The sequence below is a fragment of the Ambystoma mexicanum genome, chromosome 1p (assembly GCF_040938575.1).
Source record: "Ambystoma mexicanum isolate Mex_15411 chromosome 1p, UKY_AmexF1_1, whole genome shotgun sequence".
Lineage (NCBI taxonomy): Eukaryota > Metazoa > Chordata > Amphibia > Caudata > Ambystomatidae > Ambystoma > Ambystoma mexicanum.
Window position 1 is genome coordinate 731,200,234 of NC_090921.1, and position 16,807 is coordinate 731,217,040.

Below are 16,807 nucleotides of genomic sequence, written 5' to 3' on the forward strand. Positions count from 1 at the left end.
TGAAGGTGGCAGAAAATGCAATGACTGACACACGCTTCTTTGGGCGAATGATGGAGAAGGAGACTGGCAGTGCAGGTAGAGGCATTGTCTGGGGGCCAGGGAGCGCAAGATGGGAGTAGGGGAGAGAGTGATCAGACCAGGAGAGGGGAGTGGTTAGAGGGTTGGAGAGAGGCATATCTGTTAAAATGAGAGCATCCAAGGTGCGTCTGGCTGAGTGGGTTGGACCGGAGGGAGGAATTGTGAGGGAGAGAGAGTCACAGAGGTCATGAAAAAGTACAGTAGCCAAATCCGGAGAGTCAAGATGGTTGCTGAAATCCACAAGGAAGAGAAGTTTGGGGGAGGAGGCCATGAGAGAGGACGAGAGGTCTGCCCATTCTGAGAAGAAAAGAGGGATAGGTCCAGGGGGCCTGAAGATGATGGCAAGAGTGAGGGAGAGGGTAGGAGAGAAAGACAGCCTGCAGACGAGGCATCCAAAGGAGGAGTAGGGTTCATTGGGAATTATGGTGGCTGGAACCCACTCAGGGAAAATCAGGGCCACTCCGCCCCCAGACCAGGTGGGCCTGGGTATGTGTGTGTGTGGCCTGTGATAAGCTTGTCACCTTTACTGTGTGAGTTTACAGGTGTGGTCCGTCAGTGTGGTAGGTAGGCAAGGTGGTCTCACATTGCATTACTTGCCATAGAGCCATGTGGACATGCATTGTGGGTTGCATATAAAGGCCCCAAACAGAAGTCCCTTTCACATAAATGGTAGGATTTTAAGCACTGAAACAAAAACAGCCTGGACTTTGTTGTTGTTTTTCAAGTAAAATTAAAGAGCCATGTGGAAAGGGGCCTGCCTGTCATTGCCAATGGACAAGCAGCATTTTAATTTACAAAAGAAGGAGGAATCAAAGACCCCTGTCGCATGGAAAACAGGATTGTTAAACATTGAAAACAAAAACAGCCTGCACAGTTGTGTGCAAATAAAAACGGTTTTAAAAAGTAAAAGTGAAAAAAATATCACTTCGCACAGGAAAATGTCTGGAAAACGAAACATGATGTGTGGGTTGACCAAAAGCAATGTATATTATGTTTCACCTAGAAAACTCCAATGACATTTGAAGAGCCACTTTGTCTTCATGGAAAATGTCAGCCCAAGGCAGATCCTTTTGCTGGCTGTGGGCAAAACTTCACAAGGACATCTCCCATTTCCAGCCTGGATGTCACATCTCTGATCTAATGACCAACCGCAAGAAAATGTCCTGCTAAAGGTGTCGAAATTCAGTGTTCTCAAGACCTGCTGGCTCTGAAAGCATTGACTTCAAGAAAAAGTTACCCTTGGCTGGAGCATGACTAATATGTGTGAAAACGGGGGCCCCTACTTCAAAGATCAAGCTTCCAGCACAAAGGAGACTGATAAAAAAATAAAACTCTGGGCACAGGCTGACCGAGTGAAAACAAATGGCCAGAAGGCAGGAGTCAGGGCTAATTTGTCCCACATGTAGATTTACAATTAATTTAAAAGGACTATTATCATTTAGGCCTTTTTCTCAGCCATCATAAAGCGGATGAATTTCATCTCAAAGTGGTTTGAGTGGTTAAACTCAAATCTAGCTGTGCTTTTGCATTTGGTTAAACTCAAATCAAGCTGTGTTTTGCTAACTTTCAGTTCACTTTGCTTGTATTACGTGCTTTCTCTGTAACCTACTGGCCCAGTGACTGGACCATTCTACTTGCTCTACTCTTACCCGCTTTCCCTCCCCCCCACTCGTCACTCCATCTCTCCCATGGTGCTTTCTGTTTCTCCTATCTTCTCCAACTGTTTCTCCACTGACTATCCTTCCCTTCTCACTAGGTCTGGTAGGAAGACGTTCAAAAAGGATATCTTGGCCTCCAACCCTGGTCTCCCTATCTCTGACACTTACTCCAGCGCTTCCTCCAGATAGACCCTCAATGACATCTTTGTTGTCGTTCCTTCGCCAGATCTATGGACTCTCCATATGATCTCTGTGCTCTTTCCTATCTCCTCCTATCCCATTAATGGTGGCACCCGCTGGGAAGCTCTCATGGCCCCCTTCGACTCCTCTAAGGTCATCATTAATGTCTACCTAAATGGCACCATCATAGTCCAAGGCCCTCAGGGCAATCTCCTACTCTTTGATAGGTTGATAGGCGCTTCCCTCACCTTCTCAATTTCCTTTCATCTCCTGCTATTCCCTCCCTCTCATCTCCTGCTTCCCTGTCTCCCTCCTCTGCCCCGCCTTGGCTACCTTGCCCTCTCTTCCCTCCTCTTCTGCCCCCCCTCAGGCTCTATAGCCTCCACTGGGTGTACCTCTGATTTGTATCCCTCCTTGGAAGGCCTTTAAGGCTGGCAACCTTCTGTACCTTGCCACTCTCAACTCTCGTTCTGCTGTTAAACACACCTCTGACATCTGCCGCCTCCTTCAAACACTTGACCTTGATGTCCTCAGTCTCACTGATAATCAGTTCACAGCCAGCTCTGTCACAAGCTTTGACACTCTCCTCCCTGGTGGCTACAAGATCATCTCCGCACCCAGACCCATCTGGTCAGGAGGGTGTGTAGCCCTGCTCTTTCCTGAGTGGATTCCTGCTTTTATAATTCCCACGCAGACCTACTCCTCTTTCGAATGCCTTATCTGAAGGCTTTCTCTCTCTCCTGGCCACCCTCTAACCGTGGCTACTATCTATTGGCCACCTGGTCAGATCACCTGTTTCCTCTGTGAGTGGGCGGACCTCTCCTCCTCCCTCCTGGCCTGAAACACTCAACTCCTCCTTCTTGGTGACCTCAATATCCACCTGTTCCTCGTCTGTACTCTTTCGTGACCTCTGTGATTCCCTCTCCCTTTCTATCTGCCCCTCTGGCCCGACTCACTCTGCAGGGCACACGCTTGATGCTTTGATCTCCTTTGACCTCCCCGTCTCCATGCCTCTGACCACTCCTCGCTCCTGGAGCGATCACTCCCTCCTCTCGTCCCATCTCATCCTCTCTACCCACTAGGCCAACTCAACCCCAACACTGCCACCTACCTTCTCGGACATCCGGCCCATGAAGCGTGTATCAGTTGAGGCTTTTGCCACCACCTTCTCTCCCCCATCCTTCTCAGGCTGACTCACATCCTGACACAGCCCTTTTCATGCTCTACTATTCTATTTCTGACACTCTTGATGTTCTTGCCCCTGTCATGAGGATCCGTTTGAAGCCCAAAGCCAAGTGCAATTCTTGGTACGACTCAGACCTAGCTGCCCTTAAACGTAAGTGCAGGGCGGCTGAGAGGAAATGGAGGGCTTCTTGTTCATCCTCTGATAAACTGGCCTCCCGCCTACTCCAAAGGCAATACCTGCTCTCTGTCCATACCAAGAAGAGAGCCCACATCCACACCTCTGTCTCTACGGCATCTAATAACCATGCTGAACGCTTCAAAATCTGCAAGGAGCTGGCCAACCCTGCTGCAGTCTTTACCACTCATGTCGCCTCCTAGGCCCTTTGCACAGCCCTTGCCTCTCCCTTCATCTCTAAAACCCAGGTACTTCCTGTCCACCCTCTCGTCCCCTCCCCCCCTTCACCCTTCTCCATCTGCGAACTCTGGCTCTACTGCAGCCGTCCCCCCTCACCATGCTTCTCCTCCTTTCCTCTTTTCTCCCCTGACAAGGTTTCCAGACAAGTCAGATGTATGAAAGTCTCGTCAAAACAGGGTTTTCCCTGTTCCTCCAAAACCATCAAGGAGCACATTGACACCCTTGCTTCTGCCCTGCCCGATTTCTGCAACCTCTCCTTCTCCTCAAGAGCATTCCCCTCCCCCCTGAAGCACTCTCTTGTGCTCCCTCTTCTCAAGAAACCCACAGCTGACCCTTCTTGCCCAGCAGACTATCACCCGATCTCTGTCACACATTTTCTGGGCAAACTCTTGGAAAAGCTGGCCATCTAGCAGCTTAACATCCAATCTGATTCTGTTGGTTGATCTCCATGACCACCAATTATGCTTTAGAGCTGCCAGAAGCATGGAAACTGCTCTCCTGAGCATCCGTGAAGACCTACTCTCCAACCTTGACTCCAATATCCCTTCTGTCCTCATACTACTCAATCTCTCTTCTGCCTTCGATATGGTCAACCGTACCATCCTGCTCAAGCGTCTCTGTGAACACCTGGGTATCACTGATCAAGCCCTGGCCTAGCTGACCTTTTTCCTCTCAATCAACCCTCCCAGGTCCAACTTGCGGCCTTCCTTTCCTCTATCTCCCTCTCTACTTGCAGTGTTCCCCAGTTGTCTAACCTCTCTCCCTGGCTCTTCAAACCAATACTTGGAAACTCTTACCCATCACATTGCCTCTCTCTGCTCCAACTTTCAGTGCTATGCTGATGACACTCATCTCATTTTCAGGCTTCCCTCAGCCACCTCTTCTCCTTCTCTCATCTCTGACTGCCTGTCTGCCATTCAGGAGTGGTAAGCCACCATTGAGCTCTGCCTTAATGCCTGTAAAATGGAGATCCTCCGTATTGGCACACCGTCACCCTCCTTTCCTCTCACTCTCTGGCCGGCCTTCTTTGGCACTCCTCCTACTGCCACCTGTGAGGCGAAGAACGTCAGGGTCATTTTCGGCTCCACGCTTTTCTTTTCTGCCCACATCTCTGATGTCTCTAAAAAGTCAAACTTCCAACTGCACCTCCTCAGAGGTATTCTGCCTTTCCTCTCCTTCCTCGCCTTCAGCAATAGCTGTCTCCCAGAATCAGCCTTCCCTGCTCTGTGAATGACTGTACCACAGCCTGCCCTGCCTGGTCTTTCTGAGGAAGGTGAGGCCTGGTAGGATGCAGACACTTTCCCAGACCCACTGTCCTTTAAGAGGCAGACATGTCAGATAGGGGGCCAGAATCTACTCCTGTGCCACTGTCTATTTACAATCAGGTTAGCCAAAGAGGTTATTCCTTCTCACCGGCCTTTTGGAAGTGACTAACTCTGCTGTGGACCTACTGCCTTTCGGAGCCCCCAGCCTGTTGCTGCCTGTCCTCATTTATTAACAAACCTATCAGCCTTTTAGTAAAAGCCAGACTTATTACTGTTGCAGCCTTCTCCTCTGGACTCCCACATGACAAGGTGTGATGATCTGCCTGAAAGTAGCAAAGCTTCTCTTATCTGCTTCATCAATGGTTTAAAACAACTTGACATCAAAGGAGGAGGGTGCAGTATGTCTGGGAGGGCAGAGAAACACAGTGTGCATTTATCACAAGAAGGAACAAGTGGATGGTGACCTATCTAGAGGAAAGTTTCTTTTTTTATATACTGCAAGACTAATTTGTGCCTTTGGGAATGAGCTGGAATGAAGGGTATTCAACTGTAAGTGAAAATAATATTCCCTGCAAAACTTTTTTGGTTTGCTGTAATAATTGTCCTGATGAAGGCCATTCACACCAACTGTTTTCTGAAACATGTCAGCATTGTGTTGCAGAGCTGATATCAAGCCTGTGTTCAAATGATGGGATATGAAATCCACACTTTAAAAACGGCTATTTTTTCAGGGTTACGTGACATTTTATTCCTCACATTTTTCAAATATGTTTTAACAATATTGTCATGTTTTTAAAAATCTTGAATTGTACATGTTTGTAACAAATGTGTAATTTTGTTTTTTGATTAGCATCTTGGTATCCGGTGAGGATGATTGCAGTAAAAAATTAGACTGATATGCAAACCTATCTCCCTTGTTAATCCCTCTAGCCTGCAAAAAGCTAACCTTCAATTTATGTAGAAAAGACATTACAGTTTGATGGGCAAAGGCGACCATCCAAGAGATGATTGATCGGGCGGTTAAGCTCGCTTCGCAAATACTTCCAGTTCTGTCCTGTTTCCACCAATATTTTATTCCAAGAATGATTGGCGGATCCCCGCCTTCCTCCGCCTCTGTCTATGGCTGTAGATCCAGCTGCCAGGGACGCGTCTCCATACGCTTCCCTAAAAAGCCTTCATTTATTTTTTATTTATTTAACATGATTATATGGTTTGACAACCTCTAATCACACATTTACACTTCAGTGAGTAAAGAAAAGTTAAATATGATTATATCATGAATAGAAAAATACAAAAATATGATGATTATACCTAAATTGCCACTGGGAGCTGTCCCTTTATGATAATTAACAGTCTAATCAGAGCCAGAGTTATTGGTGTTTTCTCATTGGCAAGTAACATTTTCCACCATAGGTCCTTCGATCTGTGGCCATACTTTTTAATGACATCGCACATTATGACTGATCTCTGGCTCTCGAAGACTATGCATTCCATTATCAAATGTTGTATGTCTTCAATGGAGTTTTCTTCATTACATAAAGGACATGTCTGCGTGCCTGCTTTTAGAGTTTTACACCAGGTATTTTCTTTGGTTTGAATCAAGTTAAGTCTTAATCGTAGGAACTGGTCTCAAAAAAACCAATGCGGGAACATTTTTAGATAGTTTGGAATGGAGAACGGTCTTCGACTGAGCTCCCATAATTTGCCATATCCCTTGTATTTGCGTCTTTCGTCTTCGGTATTAAACCAGTCTAGCAAATAAAGTTTCTTTTTCACCTTATCAGGATTATTCATCAGGGTGTCACTGGTTTCCTGCAAGCGATGTAGAATGATCAAACACTTTTCTTCCCATTTAGTCAATGTCGGTTCTGACTGTTTCAATAGGGCCTCTTTCAAACATACAAAGCCTCCTTTCGGCTGATCATCTCTGCATTTCCTATAGAAGACATCTTCCATTCGGCAATTGCTGCCAAAACCTTCATTATGGAAGGGCCGGTTGATATTCATCCCATCACCCCTCCATCAAAAAATACCAAAAGAACCAGATTTGAGGGAAACATTCCATTTATTTGCACAGAGGACGTTTATTGGGTAGTACAACGGCACACATTCAGACTCTGCACAGGGAACAATGTGCCACTCCATCATCTCATTTCCATCTGGAAAATACAGGCGTCATCTCACCTTTGTGGTTTTGACATGGTGAGGAATTGATAGGGCATATGTTGAAGGCCCTGATTTCTAGTGCTTCCTGCAGAATAGGACCCTCCGTATGGGTAAATGGAGAGATTTCCTGAGGGGCTGGGGTCTGTGAAAGGCTTAACCTATAAAAGCCCTCCCAGGATTTCAGAAGCACTAACCAGTCAGGCTAGTGCCTGCTAAAAGCTGGTGTCCGGTCAAAGGATCGAATGCAAAAGGATTGACTGCAATAGGGTCGAGTCGATAGGACCTAAAACAAAAGGGTCGAATTTTTTTTTTTAAATGTATCTTTTTTTGGGGGTTTCCGTATAGGAAGAAAAGGTGATTTTTACACTAAAAACAGGGGTTTGGGGGGGACCCCCCCCCCAAAAAAAAACATTTGACCCTTTTGTTTTCGGTCCTTTTGATTCGACCCTATTGTATTTAGATCCTTTTGATTTGATCCTTTGACCTATAACCCTAAAAGCTCAGTCCACACCAGCCTCCACACCCCACAGTCTCTCAGAATCACTGGTGTAAAGCCCTCCCAGCCTTTAAGAAGAACTGGTCTGGCAGCCTAGTGCCTGTGAAAGGCTCAGTCCACATCAGTCTCCCCAGCCTTTGAGAGCACTAGTGTAAAGTCTACACCAGCCCTCCCAGTCTTTCAGAAGCACTGGCCTGTCAGACTAGTGACTGTGAAAGGCTTAGTCTGCACTAGCCTATCAAAAGCACTGGCCTGTCAGGCTAGTGATTGTGAAAGGCTCAGTCTACATCAGCCTTTCATAAGCACTGGCCTGTCAGGAACTGCTTAAAGAAGAATCCGTTCAACCAGCCTTCAGAAGCAATGGCATGTCAGGGAGGTGCCCTTGAAAGGCTCAGCCTACACCAGCACTCCCAGCCTTTTAGAAGCACTGGCCTGTCAGGGCAGTGCCCTTGAAAGGCTCAGCCTACACCAGCCCTCCCAGCCTTTCAGAAGCAACGGCTTGTCAGGGCAGTGCCCTTGAAAGGCTCAGCCTACACCAGCACTCCCAGCCTTTTAGAAGCACTGGCCTGTCAGTTTAGTGATTGTCAGTGGCTGAGGTCGGCAAGTGCTTGCAAAAGGCTCAGCCTACACCAGCCCTCCCAGCCTTTCAGAAGCAACGGCTTGTCAGGGCAGTGCCCTTGAAAGGCTCAGCCTACACCAGCACTCCCAGCCTTTTAGAAGCACTGGCCTGTCAGTGTAGTGACTGTCAGAGGCTCAGGTCGATAAGTGCTTGCAAAAGGCTCAGTTCTCATCAGCCCTCATAGCCTTGCAGACGCACTGGCCAGCCAGCAAATATTCCAATGTGCCCAGTACCCCAGAAATCATGATTCCACTGTCCATTGTACTGCCCCTGCCCCTCTCGCCCCAACCTCTCCTCCACAACACCCCACAATGTTAAGCCACCCAGTCCATGCCTACATGAATTGTGGGGTCTTTTCCTCTTCCCCCATATACCAGCCTTCAGCCTTAATCGCAAAGAAATCCAGATAAAGCCATGGCCAAGAAAAAGATCCTGTTTCCTGGCCTATAACAATGTCAAATCTTCTTCTTGAAATTGGTTGCAACATGGATTATGGTATTGCTGGTGGAAATAAGTTAGGAAATGCTGCTGCTCTACTTGCTCCACACTGCAATCTATTTTCTGGACTTGAGTGGCCCATAAAGCGCCTATAAACCCCGTCAGTGGGCGCTGCACGGATCCTACAGTTCACCCCCCACCCCTTCCTTTCCCATTGCAGGTTCCTGCTGACAAAGGTGCTTCCTCGGGGAGACCCCCAGCCACTAGTGCCCCCATAGCAAAGCCCTGCTGGGGGGATTGAGAAGCCACGTTAGGGTGTCCCTGGCCTCCCCTGAAACCTAGGGTTTTGTGGTTTGCAGAAAGCATGGGAACATAGAGCGCATGCGTGCCTGTCTGGGAGTTATAAAGCGCACACCTGTGCAAAGGGGCGCGGCCAGGGGTTACAGTCGTGTGCAGGGTTGGCAGGGGAAAGGGCGACTCTACGGGAGAGGGGGGGGGGGTAGTGTTGAGTGGAGCAAGTGGCGAGGTGGTCATTGAAGACTAGGATCTCCGGGTACCCTCCTGAAGTGTTGGGGGAAGGGGGCTGTCCCATCAGCGTTGGACCGAAGGCGGGGCTACCCAGGGATCCATCCATTCAATCTTGAGGACCATATAGGGCTACTCTGCTCAGGGACATGGCTCTTTGAACCTTTTATTTCTCTTTTTCAGTTTCTCTTCATTGCGTTCATTCTCTCTGTCCATTCTTTCTTTTTTGTTTTCCACGTGTTCCCATTCCGTCGCTCATTGGTTATCACGTCCTCGTTCAATCTCCTCTTGTTTTCCCTTTTCCATGTCTGCCCATCTTTCTTCTCTTCCCTTCTCTCCGTCACTTTCTCATGCCCCTCTCTTTTTAGTGCTTGCTCTTATCTCTACGCCTCTTTCCTTTTCCGCCTTCTTCTCTGTCACTCGCTCGACTTTTCTCCTTTTCCCCGTTTCTCTTGTGTTCTTTCTTTCCTCGCTCTCATCCAGGCGCTTGTAATCCACCCATGTATTTCCCCTCTCCCTTTCGTCCTTACTTCGATGCTTTTCTTTTCATTCTTTGTTTCAATGTTTTTCCTTTCTTTATTTGCTTTCAACAGTTCTCTATTTTTTATTGTGTTCGCAATCGTTTAATTATGTACTTTTCTCATGACTTTAATCTTTCTTTTTCTTTCAATATGCCTATCTTTTCATCCGTGTTCTCTCTTTTTTGTCTATTTCCTCTTGAACGAATTGTTCCTCTTTCTGACTTTTCCCCACTTTCTTATTTCCTTCCCACATTTTCTTTCTACCCCGCCAGGCCCACGCCCCCTATCGCTTGGCACAGCACATCCTTGCTCACTTGTCCTAGAAGGTCTTTTTTTACATTTCATCCTTTGTCTAACTATATCCCCTTTGCTGTCCTTCACATTTTCTTCCATCTCCTAAGCTCTCTGTTTTCGTTTCTCTCTCATGCTCCCCCTTGCCCTTTCTTTTCATGCGCCCTCCCCTCTGAGATGTGGTTTCCTGTAATATATTTTAAATATGCATAAAAAACATTTCGATATATAATGGCTACAAAAACTACACGGCAAGCAGTCTCCCTAGTGCCTTTGAGCCTCGGGGCCGGCATTGCGATATATGGTATATTAAACCCCCCTACCGTAGTATGCTCGTGCTGCAAATACATTAACACGTGACTGCAAATATGCACATATAGAATATCAGACATTCCTTATGTGTTTGTCTAGACAGGTGTATGTCGGGGTTTTCATGGGATACCTTCCGCTTTACGATATTGAGAAGTACATTAGATATCAGTCATGTTTTCTCTCTTGGTCATTGACATGTGTGTAATTCCCTTGGAACTTGCCATTGCTGCGGCCTCGCCGCCAAGTCATTGGTGATAAGAATAATATGGTCTATTTAAATAGTGCAGACGACAAAGACCACTGCATGTTAGGCCTTACATAACATGCATCTTTATAGCTCGGATCAATGGCACTCATTGGTTTGATCAATTCCTGAATGATGAAAGGCTGAGTCGACCTTTCAGTGATTAAAACCGGTGACCTGCAATTTACACATGGATCACCGCAGCAGGGGATGTCGCCCACTGGGTCATCCCACCAGTCTAATTGCACTTCCCCTGTATCATTGTCAATGGGTGGAGAACCTCTTACCCTGCCTGGCGAAGGACACGGAGCACAGGGGGAAAGAAACTTATTTTGCGTCAATACAAGAGCGGCCCGCAAGAAATAAGCCAAATATGAAACCGGGTTATATTATCTGCAAAAGCTCGCGTGAGAGTACTTCCAGAGAGTAAACTGGCTATATAAAAATGGGACTGCTGCGGGTCCTGAAGCAATGAAAAATGGAGCACTGGCGCCCTCTAGAGTAAAATTTTGCGTAATGTCTACGCCACACACTAGCTTAATTATTGGTCCTTCTTTTTCAACCGTTTGCCTTACCCGCTGTCTCTGGCTGTGAGGTGCATTCTACTTCCGCCTTCTCACGTGACCTGGGCGTGCATGGCACTGGTGCATGGCAGACTTCAGTAGGCCTTTAGCTGAGCCGAACATAAACGGTTGGCATACCTCCACGCATTTAGCAGGTGTCACCCGCAATGGATTCAGTTCCCACACAGCTAGCCCCCTCCCTACCTGTCCATATAAATCAATGGGCTCTCACCCACTGCACTCAAGAAATCCTCTGGTTCCACCCGCCCTAGCCAAGGCTGATCTGTGGATGTTGTGAGATGCGCTGCCAATCCTCGCTATCGCCACCCTCCACCCTTGCACAGTCCGAGGCCGGGAAGACCTGTGTCCACTGGGGTATAGGCAATGGCGCCATTGTCCCCGCTGCAAAGTCTACAGCACGCAAGTTTGTGCTGCCAGGAGAAGGCGGGATGTCCCCCCTCCGCTCACCTGACAGGAAGAGGGCTTGATGGTGTCTGCACTGCTGCGTGCCCAAAGGGGTCATCACTCATTTTGCTTTATAGAGCAGGCAATAAAACGACGTGTGTCCTATCCGCAACGTGGGCAATGCAACAGCAGGCGGTAGAGTGGGAGACATGAAGGGTTAATGCGCCAATTGTGCAAAAGGGAAACAAAGGATGACGATTTGACCAGGAGAAGCGGGAAAGGAATGGTCAGTGTGGGAGTTGTAGACCGGGGAAGTAAAGGACACGGGGCGCAAGTCACAAATATGGAGGAACTCATTACCCCCATTATCATAGGCAGCTGAGTGTTCAGGCACAGAAAGCGAAAGTGTATTTAAAGTGAGATATGCAAAGTTCCTTCAAATACCTTTCCTAATGAAAGATACAACGACAAACGTCTATTTGCCTTCTAGAAAACGAGGCATCGATACGAGAAAAATGGCGAGAGAGATTTCTCTACAACGTGGCTAGTAACGCATTAAAAGGCGCACGCCTTTTAAACCCACACATCCGTGCATTCATGGACTAATATTGAAGGTGTCTTCAGTTGGTAAAAGAATGTAAAATGAATTCATGAATAGATGAACTCAGAGTTCCAGTTGCCTTCCTTATATAAAGGAGCCGGATTACCCAGACACGCTGAAGGGAAATGATCGTTCTGAAGCAGCGTCTGTTTGGAAGTCTGGAGGGATGGCTGGAAGCGTGCACTGGGATTCGTGGAGAGTGCCCTCGTTTAGAGAATTCAGACTGCTTTTCTGACTGCCGCCAAGAGGGAGGAGACCATGGTTGTTTCTATCATTCGAAGTGTACTTGTGTGTTGTTGTCCTTGGAGAGCAAATTCTGGATGTGAGACACGCCAAGCTCTTTGCCCTGGTCCCTTTTCTGTGGAATAGTCTCAGCCACTCCCTCTTCCTCGCCAACGCGACATCTCATTGTCGTCTCACAGTAGCACGCGCTTTTAAACTTTCACTCAGAAAGCCCTTGTGTGGTATTTCCAAATGTTCCCATAGGAAAAGGGCTGGGCTTGCTGAACGTGTCTAATAAACGGCCACTTTGAACATGATTTCCAGGGCCTCTTTTGCTTCCCAGCCACCACTGGGGAGGGGGATGGGCCAATAGTCCACTCGTTGCAAGTGAGGTTCATGGCTCAGTGAGTCTGACAGGAGGCTGAGCTGGGAACTCCAATGTCTTCTTTGCAGTGGCAGAAGTGTACTGAAAAAAGTAGTGGAACTGTGGTCTCGGCAGGGTAGAGAGTAGGCGGAAGCATAGTGCAACACGTGACAAGGTGTTGCGGCCGGGGCATTGCAATAGTCTAAGTGGCTAGTAACTACAGCGCTTTGATCAACTTTTACACTTCCACAGGGACCTGAATGGACAAATCCTCTGTACAGTACGGTGAATATGGTCGTAAAAAGTAGAGGAATGGTAAACAGAAAAAAATAAAAGTGGAACATCGATCCCGACCGTTCCCGCTCACTTCGATCACTGCCTCTTTGCATACCATAGGATACCAATGCTTTGGTCTTTTTGTCACTGAAGGACTGGGCCAAAGCCCCATTGTTGACAGGACTGTGTATAGTTTGTAAGGTCTCTTGTGCGAGGGGCACAGATGTCACTCCCATGCCTCTGATGAAGACGGACACCTCCTCACCTCACCCAGGTCTGTTGAGTAAGATCTCCAGCCAACAGGGGCAGGAGGTGATGAACTGTCTGGAGTAGCGGGGGCCCCAGCCTTTGGCGAAACTGATGCGAGCACTGTCGGGGTCCCAAGGCCCTTCTCCTGGTGTCGGGGAGCACTGCGCCAGGGTCCTCTCGCTGTCGAAGACCTTCATGGAATAGCCAGGGGGGACCTTGTGCACGGCCAGGCTACGAGCACTTGGCGAGGCCAGCGTGGGAGCATTGACGAAGATGGGGTGCTCACTACAATTGTAGGCCCAGACGCCATCTTGTTCCTGGCTCAGCATTAGGCCCTGGCCAATCTTGCCACGGGTCCGTCGTACTGCATCACTGTGCACTTCGGCGTCAAGGTGATCCAGGCAGAAGCCACTACCCTTCGGTAGGTCACTGAAGATTTGGACAGATGGCTCATGAACGGCGTAGAGGCGTCCCACCCGTGCCCGGTGCTCCCAGTAGGCCAGTTTGCACCAGTAACCATCCTTAATGGTGTTTCTGGAGATGGTTGTGTCTGTGAAGGCAAAGGGAGAAATGTAAGTACCAAAGAAAATGGCAGAACATAACACAATAGGATAACAAGTGTATCTGTATACCATACATTTGCCACCAGGGGGCTTCTTTGCACTATTAACAGATAGCAGATGGGTATTGTTATCAATTGCTACTCATTTTACCAACATCACCAATCCCATCAGCTCACCTCTTAGCTCGAAGTCAAACAAAGGTTCCTGTAGTGAATCAGTGTGTCCACTGTACGGCAAACCAAGCAGAACCTCCCAGACTGTAAACAATCCTCATTTACAAATGATCCAACCATCAAAAGATGTCTCTTCATGGCCCGAAGCAACATCCTTCCCATCAGCAGGACCCGGAGATGGTGAGTTCAATCTATGGCAGCCACCTGCCAACGCTCCAGCCTTACTAGCAAGGCCCTAACACGGGTGCCTGACTTGGAGCCAACCGCAAGGAGAACCTGGTCCCATCAAGATCTTGGGAATAAGGGAGAAAACCAAGCCCATGAAGAGTGACTTAGTGCCTAGAAAATGTATGGACTCTGATATTGGCCATGATAGTCTCGGGAGGATAGCTCAGGGGTAACGTGCTCGCTTGGAAGCAAGACAACACAGAGCAACACAGGTTCGATCCCCGAGTCCGTGCTTAGAAACCTCTGGGTATTAAGCGCGTTATAAATAACATTTCATATCATGATACCACAACAATCCCAGCAAACCCTTAGACAACATGTTGCCTGCTGCTTATGGCCTACACCTGAACCTACCTACAGAATCCCAGGCTGGGCGAACAATGGGGGATGGTCCAAGAGTTGCCACTGGCCTCCATGTAGGGAGACGGGGCAAAGCTGACCAATGCCCAAGAAGAGCAAGTGTTTAGAGTGGCATGTCACAAGGATGAATGGGAAAGTGCAGAGGACGGATGGAGCAGAAACCCACTGCCTTCCTGCCCTCATGTTTAATGTTGTTTATTCATGTTCTTGCCCCCTTTCTTCTTTGCTTCCACTTACACTGGGATAATAAACTAGACGCATCATGATCTCTTGGGCTACTCTTTGGATCCTCTGCGTTGCTCACGTGTCTGTCTGTTTTTCTAAGTAGCCGCCTTTTCACGCTCCAGCCATTCCTGTATTTTTCCATGTATTCAATTACCTCTTTCCTTCTCCATTTCTTTAATCTTATCTTAGCTATATTACACAAAGCAGTAAGGTGGAAAGTGCTCACCAGATTTGCTGGGCCTTATTATGAGTGGGCTGGTATCTGGGCGGTAAATCTGCCCAGACACCACCAAACTCTATTAACATTACTGCCACTTGGTCCAGCGGTATTACTGTCGGATTAGTAGTGGCGGCGTAAAGCCCAATTTTTCTTTAGTCCATAGGACTCAATGTGGCATTTTCAGGTGAATTTCTGCGGTGGTAATTCCACATGAGTAATTATACTGAAATTTGGCAGAAAGATGGCGGATTTACCTCCAGCTAATGGCTGGAGGTGAATCCTCCAACCTTCCGCCAAAGTTATAGTTGGGCGGTGCGGTAATGTGGCAGTATACAGTAATACAGGCACATTTTACCCGCACTGCCCAACTTGTAATGTGCCCCATTATGCCATGAAATAGGCCTATCAGAGTAACTTTGCCCCAACGTATACCCTCAATATAGTTATGCCACAGAATATGCCAATCCAACTCACTCAGAATAAAGGATATATTTTGATTGTTGATGCTCATTAGTTTGGTCATTATGTAGACTATGCAATGTATTTTGCAAAGGTAATACAAGTTAAACTGGCATTGGCAATCCTGACAGCTTGGGTTTTTGTGTAGACATGGGATATGAATTAGGCAAGCACTGCCATAACCGTACTAAGGTTACCAGTCATTTGGTCGAAAACCAAATGATCGAATGCCATTTGATCGAGGGTCAAATGGTCGAAAAAATGGTCGAATTCTTTTTTGAAATTTTTTTTTATAGGGGGGGTTCCCCCCCAACTCCCCTTTTTCTATATTATTTTTTTTTTACCAAACAAAACTAAAAATATATATAAATAAATAAATAAAAAAATTCAACAATTTTTTTTCCGACCATTTGACTTTCGATGAAATGGTCATTCGATCTTTTATTTTCGACCATTTGACCGGACACCCCGTACTAACTAGCCATTAAAGGTAGCACCTGAAAATGGTGCAAGTGCCTGGCTATATAATAGCAGTGCCTGGCAAATGTCTATACACAAGCCAAAACTGTTGGCTTTGCCAATGCTTGTTTTTAACAGGACTTCAGTGAAGGGCACGCATACTGGTTATAAATCAAGTGGTTGCAGGTACATTTGGTTAAGATATTTTTCTCCCACCAGTAGCACATTTAAAGCTCCATTTAAGCCATTAACTCTCAGAAAACTGTTTTGAAATAACACTGGCAGTCACTTGTGCACATGGTTGATGTTATTGCTGGATAAAGCAAACTCAAAGAAATCCCACAAGTGTGTGTTTTGGAAGTGGAGGGGCGGGAATCACGTGAGAATGGCCATAGGAATTAGCACAGCCATTGCCATTCAATGGGTTTGTAAATAACCAAACAGCACGTACAAGCTTTGTATCCCTCATCATATACCCTCGCCCGTCTAGCTGTAGTGGAATGCATACTTTTGTCTTTAAGGTGGCGCTAATTGAATATGAAGAAACGTAGACATTGAAAACATACTAATCATATGTATGGGTATAATATGCTACGAGGGAAAGTAAATTTGGGGGGAAAAGACAGAATGTTCTGTCACGCAGAATGAGCCAACTATAAGCAAATGGGAATCCTGCATCTGAAGAAGGGGCTTGACCCCGAAATGCATCACGCGTTTAAGGTAAACCCGAGAGATAGGAGTACATGCACTATAAAGTTGTAAAGGATTGAAGATGAGCGATTAATTTCTATGAGCGTGGAGAGTAGTTTGGGAGAATGAGCAGCTGTGTTTCAATTAAGGCACGATTGCGAGAATGACTGCATCGTCAGTGGGGACCATACAAACACCCGAGGCCATGTACTGGAAAATATCCCTGAGTTACTGTGCCACAGAACATGCCAACCTGTCCAAAAACGGGCAGAATTCTGTGCCCTGTGTCCTGCAGATGCGCTAAATAAAATAATAATTTCTCATTTATATAGCGCTACGGTGTGTGGTGCTCATTTT

At 47.1% G+C, this 16,807-nt stretch overlaps 1 protein-coding gene across 2 annotated transcripts in view; it reads right to left on the reverse strand.

Moving 5' to 3' along the window:
- Positions 1-6,827: 6,827 nt before the first annotated feature.
- The window catches only part of LOC138579959 (mothers against decapentaplegic homolog 6-like), a 95,600-nt gene continuing 85,620 nt past the window's right edge, over positions 6,828-16,807 (reverse strand). For both annotated transcript variants that reach the window (XM_069650193.1, XM_069650187.1), the window contains one exon: positions 6,828-13,623. In XM_069650193.1, coding sequence (XP_069506294.1) covers positions 13,091-13,623 — 533 coding nt within the window. In that variant the 3' untranslated portion in view covers positions 6,828-13,090. The remainder of the gene's footprint in view (positions 13,624-16,807) is intronic.